General features: G+C 41.6%; 1 protein-coding gene across 22 annotated transcripts in view; it reads left to right on the top strand.

The window, feature by feature from the left end:
• COBL (cordon-bleu WH2 repeat protein) overlaps positions 1-26,191 on the top strand; it is a 174,509-nt gene that overhangs the window by 7,965 nt on the left and 140,353 nt on the right. For 3 of the 22 annotated variants that reach the window (XM_071736757.1, XM_071736769.1, XM_071736750.1), the window contains exons 1-2: positions 2,249-2,480; positions 2,761-2,840. The exons of 3 other annotated variants lie outside the window; for them this stretch is intronic. In XM_071736757.1, coding sequence (XP_071592858.1) covers positions 2,797-2,840 — 44 coding nt within the window. In that variant the 5' untranslated portion in view covers positions 2,249-2,480; positions 2,761-2,796. Of the gene's footprint in view, positions 1-2,245; positions 2,594-2,760; positions 2,841-19,103; positions 19,125-26,191 lie in introns of those variants that run through there. 16 more of the 22 variants (XM_071736752.1, XM_071736775.1, XM_071736758.1 and 13 more) reach the window with 12 other exon arrangements.

Genomic DNA, 26,191 nt, shown 5'->3' with positions numbered 1-26,191 from the left:
ACATGGTGAAGTGAGTAGGAGAGGGTGAGAGAAACTGGAACAGCAGCAGGACCATATTCATGTCGAGGAGATAGTGTGGTGCTGGCTTCACAAAATAAGAGCAGAAGGATGGGGTCAGTAGGAGTGAGAGTGTACCAGGGCATGCCAGTGGGTGCAGGAGGCAGGGGTGGGAAAGGGAGAAGTGAGTGGGATGCATGGTGAGCACACCTCCACTTTCTGGGCATTTCACAGTAGAGCAGAAGTTATAGCTAAGTCAAGAGAAGTTCCTTCATGGTCTTGAAATAAACGGAGCAATGTAGTTTGTTAATGATGGAAAGATCTAGGGGGGGTTTTGCAGGGGTTTTGTGCAGCCTTAGCATCTATTCTAGACTATGGAGGAGTTAATTTAGATTTAGCAATAAAAAGGGGAGATGAAAAATGACTGAATGAATTATGAACAGAGCTCCTGTGATTTAACAGACCACCATTCATTCCTGGAGTTATGGTAACTGACAGCCTGCAGTCTCTGAACTGCAAAATAAAGTATGTAAGCTTATTTTCATAAGGGCAAATTAGAATGTTGTGGCTTGTAATCGTGGCATGTGGTGCAGGTGACTGGGGTAATTACTGAGCTGTGATGGCTCAGAAAATTTCTGCCCATGGTAACAGGGAAATTAGAGATCAATGTTTTGCATGTGGTGCAGGTGACTGGGGTAATTACTGAGCTGTGATGGCTCAGAAAATTTCTGCCCATGGTAACAGGGAAATTAAAGATCAATGTTTTGCTTCTGCAAATTTGTATTTTTGTTTCTCCACCTGGGGCTAGGACAGCCAGCTGCCTCCCTTGCCCTTAGGCCATCTGCGTATGTCAGGAATGGAGAGGAGGAAACAGAAAGCAGCATTAACTCTGCTGAGAAGACAGGAATTAAGGGGAGACCTCAGGTTATTAAAGCAGAGAAGACAAAATTAAGAACACTAAAAGAAGTAGTTCTGCTCTACACATGGGTAAATGCACAGAAACAGGTATTTTGATTGTAATAGCCTTGGTACAAAACAAAAGTGAGCATCATTATTAGTGGTCATCTTCCATTCATATCATATGGAAAAGATGAGTATGGCCTTTTCTGTTACTTCCAAATTGATGGGATGTCTGAACGTTTCCTTCTTCGTCAGGAGCTCTCACTTTTGCGGCCAGAGAAGTTGATTGCATTTACTCAGCCTACCAAGCTGGGCAAGACACTTTCTGATGGTAAGCATTAGGCAGAGATGGGAGCTCAAGCCCGACCCATGGGAGGAGTTTGGGGAAATGGGTGACTGTTAACCAGAACACGTGTGATTGTCACCAAGGCTGCCAGGTGAAAAGGTAAAGTCAATCAGCATTTCCCCTTCTTCCAGGCCCTTGCCTGAGCTTCTTGCCATCACTTCACTCAGCCTACTTTCTCCTGTTTTGGTTCCTGGCCTGAGGTGGCTTTCATCTTCGCATCCCTCCCACCGTGGCCAGGAAAGCAAGGCGAAACAGAGAAGGTTGGAAGGAGAGCAGACAAACTCCTGAAACTCCTGAGAGAGGTGAGGATGCCCCAATGCTGGGCACATCCCAGGGCAGGCACTCGTTGCAGTAACATAAGCCAAGCTCCCCCTCCTCCTTTCACCCCCGCTCCTCTCTTGGGGGAAAGGGCATCAAGGGAGTATTTCTCAAACAGCACACCGGGATTTCAGGGTTGCTGCCCGCGTTGCCGCTGTGCCAGCGGATCCTGCGCGGGGTGCCGACCCTGCCCGGGACGCGAGGCGGAGGGCGCCGGAGCCCGGCACGGCCTTCGCCGCTGCTGGCTTGAAACACCCCGGAGAACCCTGCCTTGCCGTGCCTGCTTTGTTACGGCCCTCCTGCCCCTCTCTTGACCTGAGCCGATACTAATTTTTAAGGAGTTGTTTGCGCCGCCTCCGGAAAAAAAAAGTAAAGAACTCGTAAGAATAAAGGTAACAGGAAGCCAGGTTAACTCATGCCGCAAGGTTCGGTACTGGGCAGGGCTTGAGGCTCATAAGAGCCTTCGTCCCCCGCGGGGCTCAGCCTCGGGGGACAGCCGCCTGGCTGACAGCCGCCTTGTCAAGTTTGTCATAAGCGGTGCAGGAGGGTTTTCTGAGCTGGTGCCGGTCGTGAGGGTTTTGGCTTCCGTCTCCGGGCGGGTTTCCCCATCCCCTCCTGTCCTCCGCCTCGGCGTGGGCGGCCGCCCCGGCAGTGCCCGCGGAGCCGCCGCCGCGTTTGCATTTGTCCCGGCCAGTCACATGGAAACGGGCTGCCAGAGCCCCCGCCCCCGCACTCCCGGGCTGCCCGGGCCGCTGAGCGGGCAGTGGCCAACGGAGAAGAGTCGCTCGCCCCCGGGAGCGCAGCCAGCCCCGACGCCTGACCCTCGCCCCGGAGTGCCCGGGCCGGGCAGCCTCCTCTTCGGCGGGAGAAGCCCGAGCTGTTAGTGCCTGCGGCGCCTTGTTGCTTCCCTGCCGGCCCGGTAAGGCGGGCGAGGGGCTGCCGTGTGCCGCCTCGCAGGGTATCCCCGCCGGCCACCCGCGGCCGCGCCTGGGACCCGGGAGCGGCTGCGACCGGAGGCAGTGCCGCCTGGAGGTGGGGCGGGGAGTGGGGCCGGGCGGGGTAGGTGGGGGTGAGGGAGGGGGCGAGCCCGGCTCTCACTCCTCTCACTCTCTTCCCTCCCTCTCCGTTTCCCTCCCTCCTCCCCCCCACCCCCTGCCGACCTTTGCCGCTGCCCCGCTACGGGACCGCGTCCGGACCAGCCCGTCCCGTAAGAAAGCGGCGAGGGAGGCCCGGCCATGGAGACCCTCGTCCGCCCCGGGGCCAGCAAGCCTCCCAGCGGGTAAGACACCTCCCCACCGCCACCCGCTTCCTTGGGGCGGGAGCGGCTCCAGGCAAAGGCAGCAGCCGCGTTGACCGGCGGGGCCTCGGTGCTTTCTTTACTTCTCTCCCTCCTTCCCTCTCTCGGGGCAGCGAGCCGCCGAGGTCGGAGCCGGCGCGCAGGTGTCCGCGCTCCGCCGTGCACCGGGCAGTCCACCCCGGAGAGCTGGGGTGGCGGCAGGCCACCCCAGGAATGGTTCTCGGCCGGGGAGGAGGGGACGGCAGGGGTGTGCTGGGGTGAGGAAAGGTCAGGAGCGGGGAAAGGTGTCCGCTTCGCCTTTCCCCTTCGGAAGGGGCGCACCCGACCCCGCTGCTGTCGCTGCCCCTCGGTCGGCAGGGGCCGGAGAGGTTGAAGGGCGGGGTTTGGTTTTGGGGTTCATTTCTTCCAGAGGGTTGCGTGGGTTGGTCAGGCGCCCCCTGGCCCTGCGGGGGCGGCTTGGCGGCCCTCACTTGCAGCACCCGTCCCGGGCCGCCGCCGTTTGCAGCCGGGGCCGCAGTGCGGGGAGTCAGGGCCGCGGTGGGGTGAGCCGGAGCTCTGTGGGACCCCGGCGGGATCCGGCCGGAGACCCTGTGCGGGGAAGCCCACGGCCGCCGGCGTGGGTTCTCGCCTGAGTTCCAGTTTGCCTGTGTGCCAACAGGCAGCTGCCATAAAGCTTTGAAAGGTTTATTCAGCCGCCCCAGCCGTGGGTCCCTCGGCTCCACCGCACAGCCGCGGTAGAGGAGAGGAAAACGCTGCCAAGATCGAATTATAAATACCAAAAATCGCCAGAGGCTGGTCGGTAACCGCGGTACCGGCCGCTGCTCCCTCCCGGTGCCGGCCGCCTTTGGTGACAGGCAGCGCTGTGGCAGCGGAGGGCTGAACAGCAGTCATAGTGCACGCCACAGGTTGTGCTTCCAGAGGAGAAATAAACACCCTGTGTGCCAGCAGTGAATTTGTCAGTCCGTTAATTAAACGATGAGAGCAGCAGCGAGATGAACTCCCAAGTGATCTCTTTTGTCAGATCAGAAGCTGGGCAAGTTTTAAGAGCTGTGTTGTCCGCTTGCTGCGATTTGCTGCTCTACTTCACACTGGCTGCGTGGACTGAAAAAGACTGTGATTGCTTCAGCAGCTTTTTTTTTTTCCTGTTCATGTCAAATTCATTTTCGACTAAGTAGAAAACAGCTTCAAAGTACGTGTTAGTGGACCACAGTTGTTATGTTAGGTTTGATTTCCCGAGTTTCTGTGTGTGACAGCAAGTCTTGTAGAGCCCAGCTCAGAAGGTAGGGTGGGGAGTGATGGGTGAAGAAAGGATGCTGCTGCTAGGGCTGTGCTAATGAAACTGTGTACAATGGTTCTTTGACTTGCAGAGGATAACATAGCTAGCTGCTCTTTTTGTAAGTAAAATGCTCAATTCCTGTTAAAAATGAACCTGTTTAGTCATGACCTTTTCAGCTAACCTTTTCTGAAAAGCAGGAGATGGAATATGCTTTCCCTTTGTATTTAGCTTATGTAATGGTATAGCTGCTTTCTTAAGTCCTGATGAAGAGGAGGTCTAGGATGCCAATTACATGTCTGCTTTGAAAAGTATCTAGAATTTCTCAGATGAAGTGCTGATTAAAAAGTTTTCTTGATAACTTGGTATCAAGAGTTTGAGTTTGCAAGGAGAAAGCATGTCTGGTGTATCTCAGAGGGGAGCATTGGAGTCTGAGGACATTTTTGAACGAACCTCTGGAATCCTACATAGCCAGTTTCATCTGTGTAAAGCTGCCCGCAGCCAACCTCAGATATCATGTATATAAAGCAAAATTACAGTTAAAACAAAATTACAGATCCAACTGCAGTTGGATTGCTCCTGACCTGGCTCAAGGAGGTGAATCCAGTCATGAGGTAAGGATGCACATGATATTCTATAGCAAAGTGTGTGGGTGCTAATCCACTCCTATGGAAGCTGATGACAACACTGTGGTGAGCTCTGATGGGGATTCCCTGTCTGCTTTATCTGAGTTGATTTCAGCCTTGAGATGTTTCTTGTTGCCTTCTCTTGCAAGTCAGAAGTTCCCATCCTGCATGTGTCTTGTGCTCTTAGGGGTGAGCTTCACCAAATGGTCTGTAATTCACTGGAAACTAGTGAATGTTTGGTTCCTAAACAGGTTTTACTCACTCAGTGAGGAGATCTGCTAGGGCCAGGAAACTGCTGCAAGAGGACAGCTTTGTGTTTGGCTTTTTGGCTCCCTTATGAATCCAGATGCAAGCTGCAGCTATGGAACGTGCCTGGGGAACGCTGTCTTTTAAGGCCACTTGTGGCAGAAATGCTTTCCTTTCATGGCAGAAGAAATGCTGTACGTGTTGCTAACTTATTGATTGGTTTCGCTTGCAGTCACGAAAGCAAAAGGTTAAAATGACCGCAACTTCACAAGTCTTAACAAAATTTAGAAAGAGCTGTTTTGTTTCTATGTAAATCATTAACAGCAATGTTAAGAGTCTCCTTGTTAAACAGTGAACAAATTTAATGTATCTTTTGGTACAGGGTAGAGCAGCTCTGCTGTATGCTTTACAGAGATAAATAAATGGCCTACCTCTGTTTTCATAGAATGGCTGCTTAAGAACTGCACATTTAAAAGTAGAATACTTGTGGGTTTTTTTGTTGTTTTAAATGGCAAAGAAAAAATACAGTTTGTGTTGCTGTTGCAGCGTTCTTACTGTTTCTAAGTTTCAAGTAGACCTCAGCACCATGACTTTTATTATCATTTGCTTGGCATGGGTTTTGTAAGGCTTTACCAAGCCTGTAATGCTAATTAACATTTATTTATTTTTTTTTTTTATGAAGGTGAATTTAAGACAATCAGTAGCAGCAGAAATTAGGATTTATTCTTCTGTGATCATGCAACAGGTGCTAGAACAGAAAAATATACTTGTTGAAAACCTAGTCTGTATCTACTTTTATTTCATTAGGGAGGGCAGAGCTAGGCCTCTGTGTGTCTTGAATATCTGATGGGTGACTTTTTTGACCATAACATGGCATAATTGGCATCCATGGTCATAAGTGGCATAGCTGGCTCAAGCCTAAAATGTGGACTTAGGGGATCTGCTCTGTTCTCTGCTTTGTTAGGAGCCTCACACAGTGCAGAGCTGCTTTTGCTGTTACTGAAGCATCTCAGTCTCTTACTGAAACCTGTGGTTTGTAGGTCCTTGTCCATGCCTCTATATTTCAGAGCACAGAAAAGCTTCCACTGAAGTCTCTGGCAAATATGAGGAAAGCTTTATGTTAGACAAGATGTATAAGTGCTTTCTTTAAGCAGGACCTTTATTTTCTGTGCCTCGGCTTCTTTCCTGATCTTACAGGGACTTTCAGTAGTTACAAATCCAGGTACACACTAGCACACCTGCTTTGAAGGGACTTACCTGCTGTATTGAAGTGACCCTTGAAGTCATGTATAGTTTGCAAAATATCTGTAAATTTTACGTGCAGAAAAGCAAGCACCCAGGTATTGACCAAGTTGTGCATCTCAACTTGTTGAAACCTTTTCATATTATTTTGTACTTACTTCACATAGGTAAGTGGTGTACTTTGTGAAACTGCGCATCCAGCTTTAGAAAAATAGAAAAATAATTTTTACAGTTATCCTTACGTTAAGTGTATTATTTGTGAACTTTGTCTTGAGAAGCCTGGAGGGAACTGTTGTCGGCTGAACATTTAGATGAATGTCTGCATAGCAGTGCTTACACTGTACTCTGTCTCACCTTCAGATGTTACAAGATTTAGGACTTACAGAAACAACCAAGTAGTTAATTCTTAAAGCAAATTTATAAACGTGTCTTTTGCCTGCTTTGTATTTTATACGAGATTCCAGTGTAGTGAGCAGAGTACTGTATGACAAGGGGTGATGACTGTAACTAGAAATGCAGTCTAGGAGTGTGGTACCCACTTTGAAGACTGCTGCCTTGGCCAGTTGCAAGGCTGACACTTGTGCTTTTGGTATTATACATCACGTTGTGTCCCTGTTTGTATGTGTACTGCTGTGACAAATTGCTGCTGCATAAAATGAAACAAGGCAATTTCTACTGTGTTTTGGACTTCTGTATGAATATAGCTGTTGATTTAATGTACTGGAAGACATTTGTGGTTTCAGTTATGACTAACATCTCAGGATTGCTGAAGATAAGCAAGCTAATTGTAAGAATAAGCTAAATGGTGATAAATGCAATGCAATCCAGTCCTGACAGCTGTTCTTTCTGAATTCCAGTTTCTCATTTCTTGTATTCTATTTTCCCTTTTTTTTTTTTTTTTCCATAAATCTGTTAGTCTTGTACCAGGGTAAAAGGATGAAATATATGTCTCTTTATAGTCTCTTCTATTTCTTGACTGCCTAGAATATTCAGGATCTGATTTTACTCTCCCAGTCTCCCAACTGTCTGTTGAAATTTTCTTTCCCATGGATACTTGCTATACTCTCTCATCTTGCTCTTCTATGCTGTTCCTGCCACTGGTAGATGAAATCGAGCCTTCTCTTTCCTACTGTTACTTGTCTTGTTGATTCTTCATGTCTTTTTCTTTAAATTCCAGCTTAATTTTTCTGTAGGTTTATACTTTGTCTTATTTCTTGTCTTTATGAAAGCACTTTACTGCTCTTCAGGTGGTAGCACTACATTGTGATGGAAAAGATTTTACTTGCCACCCCATCCTGGCAAGCTGCACCAATTTCCAGAGCTGAATTGCAGTGAGTTTTTAGGATGCTGCACTAGATAAAGATATGGAGTGTGTGTGCGTTAATTACAATTTAGAGCATTCTCATGGGTGCATTTTTAGTTGATGCATTGTCCAGTACAACTACGGTCAGAATGAAAGGATTTTTTTTTTTGCCTTCAAAGGGATGAGAGTTTTCTTGCATATTTATACGTATTCTTAAACATCTGTGGTGTGTTAAATATTTTTTAAGACAGCTGTTGTCACAGAGTTGATTTATCTTAGAAGCATTTATGAACAGTTCTTCATATTACTTTGATTAAAGAAACACATGTAGTGGACTTCATTTTACTTATAAAGGCAAAAGGGTGAACACATTTACGTGACCTATTCCAAAAGCAGCCAAGAGGCCCATGGCAGAGTTAGGGAAATAAGTTGCTTCTTCTGAATCACAATTCAGTGCCTTAACAAGTATTCCCCTGTGTCTGGTCTTCAGCAACTACTCTGTTAGCATCAGCAGCACTTGATTTTCTGGCAGTGACTGTGTTCTGTGTACTGCAGCTTTTTGTGTTGCCCTGGCATCGATTTCCATGAAAATTGACAGCTTTCACACTTTAATGCTTCTTCTAAGAGATTGAAGGGTCTTTAGAAACTTATTTTTCTGTATTGGCTTAAGCCAGCTCCTGCACTAGGATGCAGTGCAAGGGAATTCAGTGATTAAAATTAAAATCTGTGTTTCCAGCTAAAATTGTAATTTAAGAATCTCTTACGAGTAGCTGCATTTCCAACTAATAGAAATTGCAACCCTTATTAACATAATAAGCCTCTTAATGTATAGACTGTTTCCAGAGCTGTTAGTTGCCCAGTGAGCCAGGCAGCTTATCGTTAAATAAGTGATGCTGGGAATAGTATATTGTTGTCATAGTTTCAGCATGAGAGTGTCAGCGATGAGCCAGGGAATTAACCCATGCCAAGGAGTGAGTCACAGAGGTTGCATGGCAGGGCCTCACACAACATCTCATACTTGCTTTAGTCCCCTTGCACCGGAAACTTTGGGGTTTTTTGGTTTCATGAATCTCCCAGCAAAGGTGCTGTCTAATAGGCTGTGCATTCGTGAAGAGTAGTTGCCATATTCAGAGAAACCAAGTAGATTGGGAATGTTATTGCTGTTTATCTTCCTTTGTTCCTGCTACAGCTTCCAGATTGAGAGTGTCTTGAGGACAAAAAAATAATTTTTCACTGCTGACCCTTTAAATTCAACCTGATATTCACATGCTAAGCTGTGCTTTGTGTGTACCTTGTGATGTGTTGCATGGAAGAGAGCTGGCAGTCTCCTCTGGCAGTTTCAGTGATGAAATAGAAACTACAAAGCTTTCTCTGGTAATCAAAACATGATACAACACTTGCATGCTTTCATTTTTGTTGTTAAGGCATTAAGCACCCTTGAAGCAGTGAGTGAGTGCAAATGAAGTGAGAATTTGGGGTAGGGTGGACCTCAGGTACTCGCAGAGGATCAGTAGACAGACTGTGTTTTCAGGTTTGGTTCTGCATTCTTCCGTGTTTTATTTTTATTAAGGGTGATTAACATGTGTGTAAATTAGGAGGTTGGTCTGGATGTTGCTTGGCCTCTGTGTTATTGTGGAGTATGCAAAAAGGAGCTGCTCAGCTGATGGAGAGTCTTTCACCTAAATAATCAGCAGGAGGATAATTAGTGAACTTGATTACAGAAAACCCCCATTCAAAGACCTGCTGGGCACAGGAAGGGCTGAGGATTAAATGTGTAGTAGTTTTTACTACACCAAACTGCCAGGACCACCTAGCAGCCTAGAGTCTTCCCTTTTTCTTTGAGCAAGAAGGTGAATAAATTCAAGCCTCACTATTCCTGAAGCTGTTGTGCTGCAGTTGATGTTTCCATAGCAAGTTCTAGCAGTAACTCCAAGGCTAGAACAAAGTAGTCTTTCTGAGACATGCTGGTTTTGTGGTACTACCATTGAAAACTTATTTACCCAATAAAATAAACAGATAAGACATGAAGTCATACCACTGGTATTCAAGATAGATGGCAAAAAATTTACATTTTATGTTATTGGTGTTCTAAATACATCCATATTGTAAGGTTCAACATCAAGTACCAATCCAGAAATACTGAATCTGATAATCATTACTTTATCTTTTTATCAAAGATGACTAACAAGCAGAATGATTCTGTTTGCTGTACTTGTTTTCTCTCAGTGTGCAATTAGTTTTTCCTTATATTAATGCATGCTGAGCCAATCAGCTGCTAACTGTTTTTTTGTTGTTGTTGTGAAGTTGAGCCAGAAGGGTAGAGCTCTGTGTTTTTGGTAATCAAAGGTTAATGACTTTTCTTTCCTCCTTTTTTGCAGACCACACAAATACATAGCAATTTAAAATGGGTAACATTGATGGTTGATGAGATACTTTGTGACTTTTCAAACATTGTTTTCATGAAGGTATTTGCTACCATAGTAAGACAGTATAAACCTTCTTTATATTATTGGGTTGTTTGTTAATTTTTTATCTGTTTAGTTAGACTAGAGAACAACAACATTCAACAGCCTGAGTATGAATGCACCATTGATGATCTGGTGCCTCTGTCTCCCAGGTCTGATGGTTGTTAGCTTTCTGGTCCCCTTTCCTCTGAAAAAGCAGTTTGGGGTTTTTTTGGGTTGAGACTGCTGGGTTTCTTCTTTGGTACTCGTGTTACGTGGTGTCAGGAGATGATGTGATAAGACACGAGGGATTTTGTCCTCCAAGGCTGCAAAAAAGTCCTCGTGCTGTGGTGTCCATAAGATCCACCAGATGCAGAGGCAGCTTGGTCAAAGCTGACCTCTCCAGAGACACAAGAGGAAAGCTGCAAAGAGCTCTGTTTTGGATTATCCAGATGACTTTGGTTTCAAGAGCTCATCTCATCCTTCCTGCTTCACACATCCCACAGTGGGCATTCTCCTTTCCTCACCCTGGAGATGGGATGGGAGCTATAGTAGTGTCTTTCCAGTGTCAGAGAAAACGAAGTAGTGGATTCTGTTCAAAATCCCTGAATATATTAATTTTTCTTATATTTTTGTTGTGTAGAATTATTTTGGGGTGTAATAATTACTTTTTTCCCCTCTGCTTCAGTAGGTTCCCAAAAAGAAAGAGCTCCAGGTTAATTTATAATGAAATGTTATCTCATTTTTGTTCTTAATTCTGTGCTGAAATGGCTTTTATTTCGGTATTTTTCTTTGTTGTTTTAGGTGAATATCTTGCATATGCCACAAAAATAACTATCTAGGTCAATACATCAAGGATGGCATGTCTGATCTTACTGTGCATGTGGCATGTCTTTTCCCTTCCGATTTTGTCTGATAGTGCCACAAGGGGAGTCTCCAAAATCAATAGATAGTTGCAGCCAGTCTGGATGAAAAAGCTCTTTTCTGTGCTTTTCTTCTCCTCTGGCAGTGCTTTATTTCTAAACAGCACAGCATTGATTCTGGGTGTTGATGAGGGAATCTCTTGGTTTGCGTCCAAATTCCTGCTTTGTCTTTTTTTTTTCCTTTTTTTTTTTTTTTTTCCCTAAGTAACTTCTCATGATACTTGGTACCAAGCCTAGGTGTGTTCTGCATAAATTAGAGCTCATGTGTCAGGACAGCTTTCTCTGCTCTAATAGAGCTCCTGATATCGCTCACAATTGCTCTGACAAATGTTTTGCTCAGTCCCTGCTAGGACAGGGCTTTCTCCTTGGGAAGGAGACCAACCTTTGGCTTCTGCTGTGATTAAAATCTTGGTACTCTGACACCTTCTGGTGCTCTGAAGACTGACTCTACCGATTCATTAAATACAGCTACAACTTGGTCAGATCATGTTGCTGAACTGCTTGTGTTGTAATTAACACATTTATTTTACTTGCTTTTAATTACTTCTGTTTCTCTGCTTGTGCTGAACTGAAGGGTCACCTGGTCACCTCATAGCAACACAGAGCAGCATCACAGTGGGAAAATAATATTATAATATTTTTACAAAATAATATTACAACGTGCTTGTGCTTTTTGAGATGTGCAGTCTCCTTACTGTCTTGTTTTATGGCTCCTTAGGATATCTTGTGCATCTTAATTCCCTGGATAGGCTTGTCAAGAAAGGGACAAACTGTGACCAGTTTCTGTCATCAGTGATTCCCAAACCCTTCCTGAACCCAGGGAAGCTGCAGATCCCCCAGCACGGGGCTGTGTGTTGTGGTGGAGTTGCCTATGTTCAGCCTGGAACTTGGATGCTGGGGAGAAACCAGAGTGTGCCAAGACATCATCCTCAAACTCTGTAAGGACTTTTATAGATCAGAAGATATTTTTGCTGCTGCACTTGCACAAGTGGAGGATTGCTATATTGAGATCAACTTTGTTATTCCCAAATATAATGTGTTAGTGTAGAATTCCTTCCTTCTTATCAAACCTAGCTTTTCCACTTTTGAGACCAACACGTGTATCCATGTGGGATGGATAGAGAGTCCAGGATGAAACTCACAAATAAAAAAAGACAACAACTATACCTCACATTTTACATGGGCAATCACAGAAAAGTAGTAATCTTAAATTCTGAGATTTGTGCATTTTCTGAATTAACGTGTGTTTAGGAGGAGAATAAGAAGTTATTATTCAGTTTTGAGTAATAAATTTAGTTTACTATTTTCTCCCTTAATTTCAAGTATTGTAAATTGTACCAACTTCATAAAACCATTGAGGAGGAGATTACCTACAGCCCTAGAATGATATATTGATGATTAAACCATTTCATGATGAAAGTTAAGTTGCTTTTCTTCGTAACGTTTAAGCAAATATAGTTAACTAAATTCCCCTTACAACTCTTGCATGGATTTGTAAGAAACAAAAGAATACTCTTCTGAAAGGGTTAGTTGTTCTGCAACTAGTAGTTAGCCAGTTGAGCCAGACAGCCATGGGTATCAGGAAACATTTCTAAGGAACTTTGATTATGTTGTTGGTGAAGAAGACAAATTGTGAATTCTGGAAATAGTAAAATACCAGTGGCTGTAAGCTGTTATTTTATTTCCTTGCTTTTAGTAGTTCTATTTTGCAGTTAATAATTGTGTTTTATTACTTGATGCCAGGATCAAAATATAGAGTCTTCCCTCTCATACTTCAGCTGTGTTTTGGTTTTTTTGGGTTTTTTTAAAATTTATTTTCCTCTAGCCCTATGTAAGGCAAACCAGGGTATGCTGGCACTCCCATTGCCTTTTTATTCAGCTTTTGAGCCAAAGGTCCCTTGGAATTCGGTTTTGCTCTGCTTCACTTGCTAGGCTGAGATCTCTGCATCGGGAGAGGGATCAGCATGGGCTTCCCTTGGGCAGATTGGTGAAACAGCTGTGGGTGCACACTGCTCTTTTCACTGGCGTTCTGGTTTGGTTTATGTTGCAGCAACAAAAATTGGGTATCTCATTATAAAGGAGGGAGTAGGTTTCTGTGTTTATGCAAAGGTAAGTGAGTTCAGTGCCTATATTCCCCTGTATTCTCCACCTGTCATTGCTTCCCTTTTTTACATGATGGTAGACTTGGAAGTGCTGCCACTTTTTACAGCTCATTACTGTTTTGCCATTACTGTTTTACAGCTAATGACCTCTTGGACACTAACAATATGTTGATGATAGTGTTTGAGGGTAAGGAGGTCACTTGCTCTCTGTTCTCTCTGGTGCTTTTTGCAAGCCCAGATAGTGCTAATATTGTTTTGAAAAGCCCACAACTTGTCATGCCATTATGCCAGCCTTATTTAAGAATACTGCTTGTCTATATAATTGTTTACTGTTTTTATTGTGTATTCTTAAATTGGCCATAGGTATTTTGGAAAGAAATCTCTTTGCATTCCAGCAGTTAAATACCATACTTTTTCCCATTAAAAATGAGATCCAGGTCTACTGGAAAATACTTTACAAATACAAAACTGCCTCAAGTATCAAACCTGTTTATACAGATACCGTGGGTTTCTTGCCATGAAAAGCACCGTAAATTCCCCATGCTGCTTCATTTTCATATGGAATTACTTGGAAAGAAATACTGCTTGTGGTGCATTGCCAGTTATTTATATACTAATTTACTACCTGAGAATAATTTTGGATTTAAAAATTCGGTTTAGTATTGAAGTGATAGAGGGGAAAAAAAGTTCTTAAATTACTTCATATTTTACAGTTTAGCTTTAATTTGCCTGTAAATAAACTGGCAATGCTGAATTATTCTTTGGGGGCAGAACAGACCTTTTTAAAAAAGTTGTGTATTGGCAGTTTTCAGTCGTTACTTTTTATGTAACTTACCTGTATTGTTACAGGACAAACAGCTCTGTGCTGTATATAAAATATTAAGCTGTCTTCACATAATCATTCCCTGGGTGCAAAGCTTTAGGTGCCAGATTTGGGTAGGAGGCCAGGTACAGTGAGTGGGGACAGAGCTCTGTGCTGCTCTTGTTAGAGAAGATGTGCACGTCAGCCTCTGGTACAGATCCACCCTTGAAGTGAATGACCCAAATAGTTCAAAAGGGGAAATATATTATCTTCTCTTTTAAAGGTTATGTTTTGTATTTCAGCTTTTTGATTAATCTTAGAGAAATAATTTAGCCAATGCTGTTCCTTTCTTTTTTCCCCTTTTCCTGAGCTGTTGGTGACAAACGTGTCACTAGCATGGAGACTCTGTTTTCTTTGTCAGGGAGGGGTAGGCAGAGTTACTGCAGAAAACATAATGTGGAAGCTCCAATTGCAGAGAAACCTCTTATCCCCTGTTTAGCACCTGGCTATACCTATGCAACAGTAACCAAATATTTATAAATCTTTCATAAGCATTGTTTATATGAAGACAAAACCCCAAATGGGCAACAGGGGCTTTCCTAAATTAAATTGCATTCACCAAGCATTATTTAAGATTAAAACCTTAAAACTCCCTAGAGAGACTTTTCTCTCATTTTCTATGCTTCCATTTGCTTTAACCAAGGATACCATCACTGTGTATAGAAAGAAATGGTATTTATTTGTACTGTAGTGATACAGTTAAGAGAATAAAAATAATAGTCTTTTAGCAAACAGGGGAATGGTTTTATAAAACTTTATCAGAAACTTGATGTACCTTTTGTGCCTTTTGAAGTGCCTGAGATTTGTCTTGTAGTACTTGTCACAGAAAATAATCTCAACTCTTTAGAATTAAATGATGTAGGCATAGGGGCAGGAGCTTCTTTTGGAGGCTGCTCTGCCTGGTGTTGGGAGGCTTAGCATACAGATAGGTAGTGCACAGCTTCTCCAGTCCTTGCCTTCAGGTAGTGTCAGTAGCAAGCATTTGTACCAGTGGGTAGCACCAGGGAGAAGAAGCTCCTGGCACTGTTTTTTCTTTAATCCTACTGGTTTGGTCATCTCTCTCAGCGTTTAAAAACAAATGTGTGACTATTTTTAGTGTCCTTTGAGAACTGCAGCATATATCTGAATTACTGTGTTTGTGTTTCACATGGAATTGCAGATGGAAAATTAAAAGCTGTGCTTTGGGCAGCGTGTGAGTAAAATTGAGAATAAATGCTACTGTATGGGACCTTGCTTCTGGAGCCAGCATGTCCCCTGTGTCTTACAGCTGTGCTGTTCCTTCAAGAGTTGTTCTGCAATCTAATTATATTGAGCAGATGTTGAAGTCATGGGTGGATTTATAAGGGTAATGATCCGGCAGACCACGCAAGCTTATAGATTATAAAATTTGCTGTACATGAGGAAACTAAGTGCTCCGTAATGAAATTTCCCTTATTTAGGGTGCTGGTACTATGAGCTGAATCAAAATTTGGGAAGTGGCTTCTGCTTCTCAAAATGCACACTGGGGGATGAGGACTGAGGGATATCGGTTTTTATTGCTGCACAGTAGTGTGGCAGCCCTGTTGACATCCGATGCAGACTCAAAATTGCCTGAAATTCTGTGTTGGCTTGTACTGTTCATGCTTCCAAGACGTGGTCAGCATGTTTCTGTGGTTTGGCAATGGCACCTGCAGATTTCACAAGTGGTCGAGTTCGGGTCTTCATGGTTTTATTAAAATTGTCTGAAAGGACATGCGTGTCGTCGGGAGGTCAGAGTAAATAGAGTTCCCTTGGAGAAAACATTTGGAAAAAATTAAACTTTCCCTTTATAGTGAAGCTTATTTCTCTTTTTCTTTTTTTTTTTTTAATTCTCTCTTCCAAGTTTCTAATTTTATGGCATGACAGAAGAGGAAAATCGTGTCCTTGCATTTGTATCTGGAGTAAAGTTATCGCTGCGTGGGGGCTGTGTTATTAAAGCACTGGAAGGGGATCCCTCTGCCGTGGTTTGCTGTCCCACTGCTGTGCTCTGCTCTGCTCACTCCTGAGCACTTTGGTCCTTTCAGGTCTCATCCACAACCCCCCAAGCTCCCTGTGACTCCTTGGGTGAACTTCAGCAGCTCTTTGATGTTTCAAATTCTTGTGTCTTTTCTGCAGCCGTTGTCCCAAAATGTCCTGAACACAGCAGACCCAAGGACTGTGTATAAAGATGCAGCTGGGCATATGATATATGAAAGGTTTAGAAGTGCACATCTTTTTTTTTTTTTTTTTTTTTTTTTTTTTTTTTTTTTTTTTTTTTTTTTTCTCTTTGCTACCTTTCTGTTCATACTTCTGTATTCACTCTCCAAGGGCTCCCGTGCTTCTGAAAAAAAGAGGGAAAAAAATGTGTTCATTAAGTAGCAAGTTATCTGGTGCAGGTATAGTAATAATCATAAAGTTTTACATTATTAGATGTAAATTTTACAACTAGCATGTTAGAAGAAGCCCTTAAAAACCTTAGGTTTAGACTTAGAGGTAGGATTTAGGTAAGAATAGAATTACTTCTTTTTCTCGTTTAGTCTGATTCCAACTCTTTTCACAGACAATATGAGTGTATTCTGATACACATCTTTGTAATTATGTAAAATTGATAATGAGCCACATGACCTCTGGTTACAGATCTAAATATTGGCATTAATTCATTTATTATATCTGAGTATCTCTCTGTGCCTATATCAATATGTAATGTGGCATCTTTATTACAGTTTGCATAAATAAATGTATTCTAATAGAACAGTCTTTAAATGAACACTTAAATGAGAGAACTGAGTTGGTGATAATGCATTTATTTTTTCATGCAATGAAAAATGTTTACCTTTTAAAACAGCATTTAAGACTTCATTAAATTCTTTTTGTCACAGACTGTCTCAGTTTGTGTGCACATATTCAGTAAATTGATTTAGATTGGTTTAGTACTTCAGTACATTAATTTTTTCCCCCATCTCAAAACTTATTAATAATTAAACCAAGTGAATGTTGTGTAACTTTATGATATCACGATATAAGCCATTAAGTTAAATTATAGTAACAAAATTAAATGTAATATACAAAGAGCGGGGTCCTCTACGTCTAGAAAACTGACTTAGTCTTGAGAGAAAAAGTTCAGAACTTCTCTTAACTGCTGGCAGTTTTATTTTCCAGCAAAGCTGAAAGTAACGTTCTAATGTCTGAATCCAGTTCTAAAAACAACACACTTCGAAAAAGCCAAGATTTTCCCTTTATACAGAAACAATACATTGCATATCTTGCCTGTTTTGGTCTCGTAGTGAAGAAATTCTAATTTAATTAAGTTGCCTTATAGAGAAAGGGGAGGGCAAAATATGATACTTTTTTCCCTCCCTAACTGTAATGCACAAAGTTTTTTTGTTCCTCTTTCAAGTCTTTCCTGGAATGACCAAATCAAGAAGACTTCTCTTTTGTGAAGCCTGATTTTTGGTTAATTTGATCGAATTTTATTTACCTACTTAATCTGAACCATGCCTCCTCCTTATCGTGTAAAGTCGCTTACTGTTGCTAAATATACCGGCGTATTTTAGAGAAGCAAAGCCGTGCGTGAGTACAACCCATTCAGAGTGTAGTGGTGGGGTAGGGAGGAACCTGCTGGTAACCCGAGAGCAAGAGCAGATGCTAAATTAGCAGCTGGATGGTTAGTAACAAGCCCACAAATGTCTGCTGGGAAATGATCTTCTTTGGGCGCACGGAGCGTGGGTGTGTGGGTTATTCAGAGTTTCTAGCATCTAGTTGCTCTTTACTTGTGACTCAAAGGAAAGCCATGGAGCAGCAAGAGTTTTTATTTGTGGAGTGGTTGGGAAAGTGTTGTTGTTGAAAGTGCAGGCTGCGTTTTATAAACTGTTGTTTTTGTGCAGCATTTTTTATTAAGGAGATGGCTGCAAGTATTTTAGTGTGGAGTTAAGTAAAAAAACACAAGAAGACCCTTGGAAAAGCAAGTAGCGTTATAAGGGCACTATTAATAATTACAGGGTTGTGTTCTGTTTCCACCTTTAACATTAAGTTATTGACTATTAACTGCAGTCAGAAATAGATCAGATTGTAACTGGATGAGACCCTAAATCGTGACTGAATAATGATGACTAATAGTTGATGTATGTTAAGTGGTAGCCAAGCAGGAGAATCTGAGTAAATAATAAGTGGGACAAAAAATAAGTAAGAGAGCTGTCAGAAAAGTGCTATTTATTTGGGAGACCAAGCTTTAATTTGTCTCAGTCTGCTGCTAATACGGTGGTGGAAATCTATCCAAATGTTTAATGTAGCTCACTTCTGTCTGCTCTTTCGTGCCCTCCAATGACAGCACACCTTTGTCCACTGAAATACTTACAGACTCAGCTACGATGAGGAATATTTGTCTGGTTTTGCCTTGAAAATGGATATATTGCTCTATTCCTTATGCCAGTGATTATGTAAGTATCCACTGGTCACCATTTCCCCACATTGAAGAACGTGTTATTCTTTATATTTTTACTTAGCCTATCAATGTGGTGAAAATGTTTCAACTTTCTGATATAAACAGGTAAAAAAATGCCACAGATAGAAAAATGACACATGCATACCAAGTACACAAAAAACTTGTGTGATTTCTTTGTTAATCAGGGAAAAAAAAGCTTTCTCAGGGAGGGGAAAAACAGCCTCCCAGCTGACGAGCGTGACTGTGCCAATGCCAGCCTTGTCATCAGTGGGATTATTCTCAATGAAGTGAATTATTGGTATTCTGAGATAGTGGCTGTGATTATAAAAACAACAAAAAAACAACACCAAAGAAAAAAACCCCAAACAAGTGGTCTCTAAACTCACGTCTGAACACCCACGCAGCAGCGATTTAACATTTGAAGGTGCTGTATGCTGTTGATCTGTCCTCCTCTGGTATTACAACTTCAGTGCCAGGAGCTGACTGAAGGTCAGGAGAAAGTTAAGGCTTTGGGGCTGCCAGCGAGGCTTTCGGTTAAGATGTCAGGAAAGGCTCCACAGGTTGTGAAGAGGATTCTGACCGGAGCCTCCTTCTCGATGGAAGCCTCTTGGCTATTTCAGACAGGGATACACAAGCTGGATCTCCAGTTTGAAACTCTCCTATTCTAGAGAGGATGAAGAAAAAACTTTCAAATAACTTTTTACATTTGAGAATCCTTTACTGGTGAACAGCCTGGCAACTTGACTAGATCTTCCCTCGTTTTCCCTGAAAAATTAAGCAAGAAAGAGAGGGAATGAATTGAAGTCGGTGAGTGTCCGTGCCTGGTGCAGATGACCAAAATAAAAAAAAGCATAACCAGTTTGGGATTGTGTAGTGGCTATTTATATAAGCCTAAGTATGGAGAAATGTTGAATTCATATAGAAATTGCTTGGGATTTGTGTGTGTATGTATATAGATATAATAACAGGATCAAGCTTTAATTAACATGTTAATATCTGTGGTAGAACAGTGCATATATGTGCAGACCACGTAGTGTTAATCTGTTCCAAGTATTTGCATGGGGGTGGTTTTATTTTGGGAGGGGAAAAAAAAAGTAACTCTCCAGTAGCATTTTGCAGGGAAATTAAGGAGTGTGATCCTTTAGTTGCCTTTCAGCATGGAATTACTTTTCCATCTTTGTACACACAATGCTACTTTAGTATTAAAGGAAAAACAGACTAGATTTGTGTAAATTCTGCAGACAGCACACTACATTCTAGTGGGGATTCAAAATGTTCTGCTGTGTAGCTGATGTGCTGGATGAGATTGCTGTCTGTTGTGAAGCAAATGGAAAGGAAAAAGGAGAGAAATAGGCAGGGTTTGCGATGACCTGGCCAATAGCAGGTGTAAGTTGGGGGTTTGGGATTTTTTTGGTTTTTTTTTTTGTTTGTTTGTTTGTTTGTTGGTTTGGTTTGTTGGTATTTTTTAGTGACACTTTTTTTTTTCCAAATAAATTAGTTTCTCCCCCATATGGTAGTTTACCATGAGCCTTTGTCATTACCAAAGAAGATTCTGCTGGGTGACAGTAATGCTTGGAGAGGGGTCAGGCTGCTTCTGTGTTCTGTGGTACAAATTAGCCAGTTTGTTCCCTTTACTTTCATTTGCGGTGTTTTTCTAAAAGACAGTTCCATGCAGTTTTCTTATATATATATTTCCCCGCTTTGAGCCAAACCAAAAATCTGTCTTTGCATTACTGTCTGTAAAATCCTGTAGTTACTCAAAAACAATAGTACAGCAAGGAGTTTCTGCTGTCTTATATCTGGCATGTTAGATTTGAAGCTTTTGGGTGGTTTTCTCATTTCCATTTTTAATGGCAGGACTAAATATGAGAATGCACTGTAGTTGTGGTGTTTTGTTGTTGTTTTGTTTGTTTGTTTGTTTCAGGTGAGACTGTCTATACTACATTTGATTTCTGTATTTCATTTGGTCCTGTGTACTTTCCTGAAGTCAGCACATTTCTGATATATCTTAACACTTCTTGAACTATTATGATTTCTTCAATAAAAGGACTAGATATTCAGGCTCAGAGAATTCCTACTTGGCTAAATGAACTTTATCTTGTTTGTACCAGAGTGTGTTTTTTTATAGTGCTTCCTAATTTCATGTATGATGTGTGATACCAAATTAATGCATGATCTGTAACTTTGCAGTTGAGTGCTGTCCATTGTATGTATAGGGAAGAAAATAACTGCAAGCCTCACTGGTTTCCTTCTTATATAGTATACATATTTCAGTCTTAATTGGTGGTTTGAGAGACAGTAGTCACTGTTTTTTAAATTATGTGAATCTTTAATACAGAATATTAATATAAATTTTTAAAAGGACTATTAATGCGGACAAAATGTTTCTTATCATAATTAGACGTCTCTTTGGGGATTGTGGGAGATAGTCTGGAAGGTTTGGCTCTTCTGTCTGAGGCTTTTGTCTTCAACTCTGAGCTTGGATTGTATATAAGAACCAGCAAGGTCAGTTAAGGAGTCTGTAGAACAGTCCTTTTAAGATCACATAGGCATAAGCTTAAACAGCATTTGGTATTAAACTGTTTACCCAGGTGTATGGATCCATATGCTGTCAAATTTTATATCCTTTGAAATTGTGGTTAAAAAAGACTGCTTCTTGGTAGTGACTGATTGAAGTCAAGTCTCTCTGCACAGTTTCATGGAAAGACCAGAGGGCTGCTTTAGAGCTGCATCTTCTGAGAGAGAAGCAGAAACTGAAATCATAGCAAATAAGTGGTTTGATACCTTCTTTATTCTAGTTCCTGAGCTGCTGCTGAAGCTAAAAAATACCTCGGGTACAAGTTAGAGCAGCACCCTGGAAAGCTTTATTTGTACATCTAAATGTTGCATATACCAATCATTTTTTTTCAGCATACCCTTTGGCATTGGGTTTGTGGTGGGAAATTGTTTCCCTTAGCGTATGGCCTAACATATTTCTGTAAAACTTTGCAAATTAGAAGTGCTGTGCAAGGACTAGACTAAGAAATGGAGTGGGTCCATGTTCCTGGGACAGGTAAATTCTGCAAACGTGGGCACAGCAGCAGATGCCCTACCTGTGTGAACTCGGGTCCTGCAGAGAAAACCTGTTCCTGTGCCTGCCTTGCACTGTGGATGGGGCAGAAATTGACAAGAGTTTTATTACACAGTTCTGAGGCTGCAAGGCTAAATTGAAATACAACAATAGTGAGCAAAAATCATTCTAATCCACCACTGCCATCAGAAAGAAGGAACGGTCTCTCACACTGTGTGGTTTTTGGTTTATTTGTTTATTTATTCCTTTCATTATAATAGTGCCCTGGACCCTTACCATGGGTGACTGGTTTCATTATAATAGTGAACTGGGACTCGGCAGTAAGCATCTGTAACAGATTAGCAAAGGTGAGATTTTAGGCTGTTGGAAGTCACAGTGGATATTTCCAGCATATCCAGCTGCTGGGAAATACAATTTAAGCATTCAGACAAAATCCTTGTGTTTTTTTACCTCGTGAAAAGAGGTGTTGAAGACTGAAGTGAAAAAATGGAGGGTTTATGCCACATATAAGTTGTTCTGTTCAGTTTTCTGGGGTACAGGACGAAGAGCAAGAAGGCCTGGCAGGCATTATTAAGGAGGATCAGTGTTAAGAAATGCTCATTAAGAGGTGCTGTAAGCCCCTGGTTGGTATGGGAGCCTTTGCAGATGTTCCTTCCTTAAAGACATTTCAGTAGTGTGCCCATTTCACTGTGTTTTAACACAGATCCAGTACGATGTAGCATTTCTCCACCTTCCCTGTTCCCCCCAGCATATTTCATACCCTTTCAAGTTTGCCTCATCCATCACATTTCTCCTGCCAGCTACAGCTCTCAAGCCTCCATCCCAGTTTTTTGCTGAGCTGAGTTTCTGTCCCTTCACACCCTGCCAATTTACTGCTTTGACTCCACTGCTGTATAGGAAAACCTGCTGATGCTGATTCCAGACCCTCTGGCCCAGTTACGTGCCCCTCTGTGCTCAGCAGGCAGGCATAAAAAAGAGCAAAAGAGTCTGCTCCTGTGCATGGGATTATTCTTGGCCAAAGTATTTCTAAGATAACACAGGTGTTGCCACGTATAAACCCACTTCAGAGGGGAGGGTGTGAAGAGGGTTTGAAAGGAACAGGGCATAAACAAGGCAGATCCTGTGCATTACTGTGGCACCATCATCCCATGGAAAACCTGCCCAGAAGAGAAGCCAGCTTGTGGAGAAATTGCTTAGTGCTCCATAAATTAAGGTTTGGCTCTGGGTGTGGCTTCTTTTTTTTTTTATTTTTATTTTTTTTCTTTTTCAAGATAAAAAAAAGCAAGAAAAAGTGGGGATCTGGTCCCACTAAAGAAATAGTTTCTTTTTAACTGCCCTAGGAGGATCGATGAAGGAGGTGTGACACTTGAACAGTTGAATCTGCTTGAATCTGCTGTATGGAGTGATTTCAGGCAAAACTCTCTGCAGGTAGATCACATGGTGTGCTGTATCTACCTGAAAATAAAAATACTGTTACAGAGAAAGTGGAATAAATATAAGACCTCATATGGGTCATTTTGAAATGAAATGTGATGTAGCTGGATTTTTAGATTTGAAGAAACATGTACAGCAATATGTCATAGATAGCAAGAGAATAAAGTCTGTCCTACTTTTTTACCCTTTCAGCTTTCAGATTCATACTGCTTATTGTTTGAGTCCCCCAAGCAGGCAGGTAGGTGCAGAGTCCAACTTGTAGGTTTATGCTGGAATACAGTGGTGAGGACATAAAGGGAGGTGCTCAAAAGCAAACTGCTGCTTATCATTATAATCCACGTGCTTTGTACATGTCAGATCTTCAAAGCACACGGGATCTGAATTTGTCTGGAAAGAGTAGTTGAAAGCAGAGATTTTACAGAGGTGTCATTTGCCAGTCTTGATTTGAGCAGAGGTAAAAAGCACACAAATAGCACAAGAGACCATCCACTAGCACAAAACTGGCAATTGTTTTTGTCCACTGTCTCTTGATGACACTGCTATGAAAAGTCAGGGATTTTATTTTTTGATGTTGAATCTTCTTATGAGACAATGTAAACAAATACCTTTTAGTTAACTTTTTAAGGCATGTTTTTTCTTTGAGAAAACAAAATACACGTGTTTTGTGTGACAGCTTTTTACTAATATACAACATTTAGTTGTCTGTACCTTCTTAATGTCAAATTTTCATCATAAAATACAGAAGAAGTACAGATTATCTTGGAGATTATGGCAGCTGGTGACTATAAACTTTTTATAGAAACTAAAATTTTGGGAGCATTGTTAAAATGCTAGTGTTCTCTATTTAGTCTGAGACCAGATTGGTAATGGGAGGGAATGTGGAGTTTGCTTCCAGGAATTAAATCAGATTAATAAGACCCAGATTCTCTGCCTATCGCAGAATCGCAGTGGCCTTTATTAAATCATACTCAAGTGGGTTTTCTTTTTGGCTCTCAGTAATAGCTCATCCAGTCATTGTAATCTGTGAATCCCTGTGTTAGCATATGTTGTTCTTGGAGACATGCATGTGCTTCCTCGGTGAACTTGCAATCCAGTAACTAAAAAAAGAAGCCTGACTGTTACTGTGAAAAACAATTGAATTTTTGAACTAATACTGCAACATGCCAACAGGGATCTTCAGCTTTCGAACTGTGGATCTGACTTGGGCAAAATTAATTTTGCATTTGAATGTATCAGAAAACTATATGCTCTGCTGCTATATCTGGTGAGAAAGTTATTCCATATCATGGTTATATGTCAGAGATCTTTCTTTCTATTAGTCCGTTTTTCAGCTTATCTGCTAGCTCATTTCTTTAAAGTTTTGTTACATGTAAGATCTAGCAGTAGAGTAGGAAAGAGCAGTTTGTTTTAGGGTATCCCTAAGTGCAGAAAGTATTAATGTGCATGGTTTTTTTCCTGCTCCTTTGAAGCTCATGTTCAAGGTTAAGTATTCTGTGAGTTTTCTATGACAGTAATTTGCATCAGATGGAGAGATCATGAGAAATCATGAATTATGCTGATAGACTTCTGTTCAACCACTGGTGCTGCCAAAGTTATCCCACTAGTTAGAACAGAACAGAAAATGAGTTAAAAGCTGTCTAGACAGAAATTAATAGAAATGACTAAATTGATGTGAGGAAAAACAAGCCAATCCCTGCTTTAGGATCTGGATCTATCTGTATCTGACTGATGCAATATTAGGCATTTTTCTTTTGGTGATAACTTTCTACAAAATCACTTGTGAGCAGTCAGGAAGTTGAATTTTTTTTTTTTTTTTTAATTCATCAGTTTTTTATTCTCAACAATATGAAATGGATGCATATCCCATTATATTGACTACAAAAAACTTTTTTTTTTCCTTGCTCCAAAATAGGGTACATTAGAATATATGGTAATAGAATAGGGTACATTACTTTATATGGAATAGGAGTAGAGACTGTTTGGGGATTGGTTTTTTTTTTTGGTTTGGTTTGGTTTTTTTGGTGTGTGATTTTTTATTTTTTTTTTTTTCCCCACACAATGGCTTACTTGTGGTACTGAAGATTAGCTTTCAGCAGGTTACTGAGAAAAAGAACAGATAGAGAGGGTATCTGGCAGAACTAGGTTTCTCTGCAGACTCTTCAGCTGGAAAGCATGGCACTTTAAGCAGCCTTCGGTTAAATCCTTATGGAGTGTCACTTCCATGCTTAAAAAATAATTAAAAACATAAAAGTGAGTTGTTTTAGACTGAGGGTCAAGTTGCAGAACAACAGACTTCTTAGTATTAGCTAATGAAAACATTTGTAAGAGGTTAGGTTCAGAAAACCCAACTCTTAATCTCCCTTTGTGAGCAAAGCAGCAAAATCTAGTGGTTCATGCATCAGATTCTTCCAGCAGCTTTGCTGTTGATTTTTGGAGGGAGGGGGCACCTTGCTGCGCACTCCTTATCTCAGTTTCCATTTTAGGAAAAGGGATAGCTTGCCTACTTGATAGTAGTGGCTACAGATTTTGCTGAAAATGTAAACCATTCCTCATTAGGACATCCTTGTAATCATGGTGAGAGTGAGTGGTTCAGTAGTATCATATAATGTAAAATAACGAACATTTTCAGAAAAAGGGATGTATTTCCTCTTCCTTGTTTCCCAGCTGGATTTTAAGCTTTTTCATCCTTTTATCAGTCTTCCAGCTTTGTGTAGGACTCCACTGTTCTTGTTAAACATATCTTCTTAGCCAAGGCTGACAAGAAAGGATTGGTCTAGCAGGCCACATCTCTCTTTCCTTCTCTGTTTGTCTCTTCCCTTATTTTTTATGGTCTTTGTTCCTGCAAGTTAATTCTTTCTCTTCTTCCAGTTTGTACAAATACATATTTAATTTTCTCCTGATGCTTTCCATCCCATAGAGGTGGCTGATGTGCTACAATTATATGCTTATATTTTTTTAATTGTGCACATCTTTAGTTCTGTTGGTGTAATGGCAACTGGAAACTCCAAGTCTTGTGCCTTGTTGCCTTTAATTTTGTATGATTATGTTTTTGAATATGAAAAAAAACACAAAATGAAAGGTCTCAGTTCCACTCTTAGTTTGACATGCAGACACTGCTCAGGAGTAATTTTGTAAAGGGATGTGTGTTTTAAAGAGATCCCAGGAGCAGTTTACTTCATTGGTTAAAGTCAGGATTATTCTGTCCATGCCACTGGGCTGTGCCACTTCACATGCCAAGGTAATAAACTGTTTATCAAGTTAATTTCAGAGCATAGTGAGCTGGGATCCCTGTTTGCCTTTCGTGATCCGAGCGAGTTTGTTCCTCTGGCGAGGGTGTGTGTTAAGCCAGAAGAAAGGGGATTTCTCCTTT

This window comes from Heliangelus exortis, chromosome 2 (genome assembly GCF_036169615.1).
Source record: "Heliangelus exortis chromosome 2, bHelExo1.hap1, whole genome shotgun sequence".
Classification (NCBI taxonomy): Eukaryota; Metazoa; Chordata; class Aves; order Apodiformes; family Trochilidae; genus Heliangelus; species Heliangelus exortis.
This window is presented reverse-complemented; position numbering and strand designations above follow the sequence as displayed.